Source organism: Denticeps clupeoides, unplaced genomic scaffold (assembly GCF_900700375.1).
Source record: "Denticeps clupeoides unplaced genomic scaffold, fDenClu1.1, whole genome shotgun sequence".
In the NCBI taxonomy this organism is placed as follows: domain Eukaryota; kingdom Metazoa; phylum Chordata; class Actinopteri; order Clupeiformes; family Denticipitidae; genus Denticeps; species Denticeps clupeoides.
In genome coordinates this window covers 278,050-282,889 of record NW_021629784.1, presented here as the reverse complement: position 1 = coordinate 282,889, position 4,840 = coordinate 278,050, and the positions used below count along the sequence as shown (strand labels likewise).

Here is a 4,840-nt window from a genome sequence, read left to right as displayed (position 1 = left end):
GTACACACAACATTCTGTCCCAGTGGTGTATAACATACATCAAACCCGTTTATGACGTCCACTTCTGTCCATTTCGTACTTTTATCGTGATTATTACAATGAAACACCGCTGATAAACTGCTTACATCTTGAAACCCAGGATTTTAAGTTACAGTTAAAAATGTTGATGACAACTTCTTCCATCTTACTTTACTGGCAAAGAGAAGAGGGGAAAAAAAGAGAACATTTCACTGTGAGAACATTTGTTGCAGCCACCAAACCAGACTGTGATGGAGGAGCACAGAGTGAACTGCAGTGTTGAACTGGATCAGTATTTCCTGTGGAAAATAGAACATCTGTGTTAAAGACTGAATCTGGACACCAGTAAATAAGTTTAAATAACTTACTATTTGTCCAGAGACACATCAGATGCTGCTAAGCTATTAGACTGCGTATCACAGCGGATCATAGCAGAATCTGCAGTAGACCCACAGAAAATATTTAGATAAAAGCACAACTATACAAATTTGGACATTAACTTAAGTTACACACAAGTTATTGTCACGGCCAACAAACCTCCAGCCCACCAGAGAGCGGAAGTGAGAGCGGGCAGCGCCCAGTATAAGAGCCAGGAGACCCCGAGGAGACCCTCTTTATTGAATTTATTCCCCAGAGAAGCTAGAATGCTTTTCCTACGCCTGACAAATCCGTACCTTATAACCACGACCTTTGTCTGTCCTCGACTTTGAGTTTTGCTGCCGCTCTTGATACGACGACCGCCTGACTGACTGAACCTCGTGACCGAGACCTTCGCCCGTCCCTGACCTTCAGTTTGCCCCCTTTGCTAAGACGATACTTCATGCTACCCACCTTCCTGCCACTCAAGACGTCCTCCTGTCCAGCTCACGCTCCCGAACCGTCCTCAAACCAGCCGTCTTCCTGTTCTCCTCTGCCCCGGTCCACCCAGCCTCAACCCCTCACCTCCTTCCCCGCTGCTCCCCACGGAGCCAGAGCCATGTTCCAGGTATTTCTTCCAGTATTTAGCTTCACCTCCGTTCCATTTCTGCTTGATGATTTCTGCCTCTGGTCTTGCAGCAACCCAATCAGTGTTTTTCAAATCCAGTTTTATAAAATCTTCTCCATCGTAACCAAACTGACTGTATTCAGCTGAATCTCCATCTTCATCTTCCCACTGACAGCCGTACATCTGCTGTAAAGTATGAACTCCTGAGAAAGAGAGAGAACACATTTTGTTGTGTGCACTGTGCTTGATGTGCTTCACAATGACAAAGTAAAGGAAATTTTCTGCACACAAGAAACGAAGGTGCGGATTGTGGGAGAAGTTTCTTGAGAAGATCTCAGGATCTGAGAAGATGCAGGATCTTCTGAAACAATTCTGCTCTCTGTTCACTTTTTATTGTGGGCAAAAGGGTGTGGAGACCTGGAGACCAACTCCAAATAAGACATGGAGCTTCACCAAAACACAACCTGTTTCATCTCAGATAAGAGATGAGAGGGGGGTGTCCCAGACAGGTGGACTTAACAGAACTTGTTGTGGTTTACACACACAGAGATAACAGGACTAGTTGTGGTATACACACACAGAGTTAACAGGACTAGTTGTGGTTTACACACACAGAGATAACAGGACTAGTCGTGGTTTACACACACAGAGATAACAGGACTAGTTGTGGTTTACACACACAGAGATAACAGGACTAGTTGTGGTTTACACACACAGAGATAACAGGACTAGTTGTGGTTTGCACAGCTGCTGCTCACGACTGAACATGAGGTCATATGCAAACACTGAAATACTGCACACATAGTATATTTAAATAATCTAAGAGAGGAATGCCATATAAACATAAATAATTATTAATGAAGTAAACACTTTTCCTTCGTCAATCAGTTCACATTCAGACAGAGAATTTTAATCAGAAAAAGCTCTAAGATCATCATTTGTTTTCCTGTTTGTTTTTTGGTTTGTAATTTTGTCACTTTCTGTTCATGTATTTACTGTAAAGAACTGGTTTATTTACGTTACATAAATAACTTAAGATTTAGGTTTATGTTTATGATTATATAAATGTGAATATAACTTTACTGTGTAAATTATTTATAACTACTGTGGTGGAAATTCTGCCGTCTGGGGAGCTTCAATAAAGGAAGTCAACTGAACTGATTATCCAAGTTTATTTTACCGTGCACGGGGGGACCCACAAGAGAACTTCCCCCAGGCTTGATTACAGTTCACAAGCATTTATCCATCTGGTAATGACAAGCTCGCACAACTTTGGACAGTGGCGCCCATCAGCGTCACAGAACCTTTCCTTTATCAGATTATGTCCAGCTTTTGCGTCAAGCTTTTGCATCAACAAGGTCAGACCTAAGATACACAGTTGTTTTCTTCTGACTGTTCCATGACCAAAGGTGAAACATGTGGAGTGTCTGGGTCTACTAAGTTTTCCTTCCACACTACTTTATTATAAATAACGTGAAGATGTGGGGAGTTTACATGAACTGTTGGGGCAGTGGTGGCCTAGCGAGTAAGGAAGTGGACCCGTAACGGGAAGGCTGCGTATTCAAAGGTGCCACTGAGCAAAGTACCGTCCCCACACACTCCTCCCCGGGCGCCTGTCATGGCTGCTCACTGTTCACCAAGGGTGATGATTTGAAGAGGATGAAGGTGCTTGTTGATCTTACCTTGATCTCCAGTGTGATTAAATTCAGTCATGATCATTTTCAGGATCTCCTTGAATTTCCATGTAAAAGCTCTGAAGCTCTTTGTCTGATCCTCCACATACTTCTCTCCCAGCTCCTTCACCCAGTCCTGCCGGATCTCAAACTGGTTGTTCCTACTGTCGAAGTATCCAGTCACTTCATCATCGAACAAATTTACACCAACAAATTCAGGAAGATCCTTTATTCCTGTAGCTGTTGTGTGTAATCCTGTCCAGGAATGATTAACTGTTGGAGAAGAAACAGGACATTTAGTAAAGCAGCAAATTAAACTGTAATATAATCATCGAGTTGTAAGAACAAATCAGGGCGGATGGTGAATTTTGTGCTGTGCTGATGACAGTGCACATGGTGGTGGCCTAGCTGGTAAGGAACCTGGCCTGTAATAAGAAGGTTGCCGGTTTGAATCCCGATCCACCAAGGTGCCACTGAGTAAAGTACCGTCCCCACACACTGCGCCTGTCATGGCTGCCCACTGCTCACCAAGGGAGATGGTTAAAAGTAGAGGACACATTTCATTGTGTCACCATGTGCTGTGCTGCAGTGTTTCACAATGACAATCACTTCACTTTCACATGGTGGGAGACCAACTGATTTTGTCACTTCTGAGCCCCCCAACACCAACGCCCCGGTAAATCCTAATTCCTTATTGTGCACCATTTCCTCACTACTGGTTTGTGGGTTCCTTATCACGTTCTCTTCATAGGGCCCTTCAGCTCGAACCGTGATCCTCCCGGTGAAACGAGTCGTCAGGAGCGGCTTGGTCCCTTATTTAAACCCGCCGGTTGCGGAAGTCACCAGAGTCGTCCTCCAAAACGTAAACCGAGGCGTTTCCCCTCGTCTGGGGTTTTATGGGTTTTTTTTTTTATTTTGCAAGATGTCTCACAGTGACCATGGACCTGAAGACTGAAAAGGGACAAGCGTCCCTCTGTCACATCCACAGACTCAGCACCGTCCCTGAACTGGGGGACTCTGCGCTTGGTTTTTTGTCTTCCGTCCGTCCGCCTCAGTCGTGACAGATTTATTCCCACAGCAGTCAGGTTGTGAATTTCCACTCAAATACCGGAGTGGGAGCTGCTCTGATGACAGGATGTACACATAGTAGGTTAGAGAGGAATTTAATGCTGAATAAGTTTTAAAATATAAAAAATATATATTATTTTTTACCGTCCTTAGCTTCACACCTCACCGATGTAGCATGACAAGGAACATTATTTCTAAAGACCAGGAGCAGGATATATATTTTGATGCAAAATCATTGCACAGAATTGCTTCTAAATATGCAGAAAATATCCGCCTATTACTAATATAATTTCAGAATTGTAAACAGATCAGATTATAGTTATAATCTATTTATACCACATATATGAGAATTAACATTACTGTTTAAATCTGGCCTTCATTAAATATGTGGCTGATATATTTACCGAATGTGCCACGTGTTGCCAGTTATTCCTTTATGTTACTGGTTTACAGGATAACCAACATAAAACACAAATACAAACATATGAATAACATTTTCCACACAGAAGTGGTGTTACCTACACAATAAATATGGTATAAATTCTTTATTAATGCTTGGATGTTAAAAAGGACTGAATAAATTCGGATGAATATTCACTGATTAATACACAGAATTATTACATTATGATTCATTAATATGCAGATTTTTTACAAATTAACAGTCAGATTATTCTACATTTTCTGTAAATGGTAACCTAGCGGTAAAGGAAGTGTTACCGGTTCGAATCCCGATCCGCCGAGGTGCCACTGAGTAAAGTACCGTCCCCACACGCTGCTCCCCATCGCTTGTCATTAAGTGCTAATAATAATTTATTAGGATGGAAACAAACCTCCTGATGCAGGATCCACAAGTAGGAGGATTACAGCTGCCAAGATCTTCATTTTTAAACTCTCTTCACTTCGAACCGGTCAGATCCCCGGTTATCCACCGACTGACTGAACGTTGCGAGAAGGTCCTCCTGCAGTCAGGTGCTCTTGGGGACCGTGTCCAGCGGCGCTACAGCCAGTGACAGCAGGGCGAGTTTAGAACCCCTGGAAGGGACGTGGGAGTTGTAGTTTCCGGTTTGCGCGCTGTTGTCTGTGGGCTTGAAGCAGT

The 4,840-nt window shown here is 43.1% G+C and overlaps 1 protein-coding gene across 3 annotated transcripts; it reads right to left on the bottom strand.

Annotated features, from left to right (window-relative positions):
* LOC114774198 (HLA class I histocompatibility antigen, A-25 alpha chain-like) lies at positions 1–4,840 on the bottom strand. Of its 3 annotated transcripts, XR_003744748.1 has the most exons (5): positions 4,575–4,840; positions 2,686–2,949; positions 850–1,206; positions 387–456; positions 1–317 (listed from the first exon to the last, which is right to left on the bottom strand). XR_003744748.1 is itself a non-coding variant. In XM_028966119.1 (3 exons), exons 1-3 carry the CDS (start codon positions 4,624–4,626, stop codon positions 902–904), a joined length of 621 nt encoding a protein of 206 aa, XP_028821952.1. In that variant the 5' UTR covers positions 4,627–4,840; the 3' UTR covers positions 1–901. The 3 variants fall into 3 exon arrangements, 1 of the variants encoding a protein (XP_028821952.1); XR_003744749.1 differs by lacking the exon at positions 387–456; XM_028966119.1 differs by having other exon boundaries at positions 1–1,206.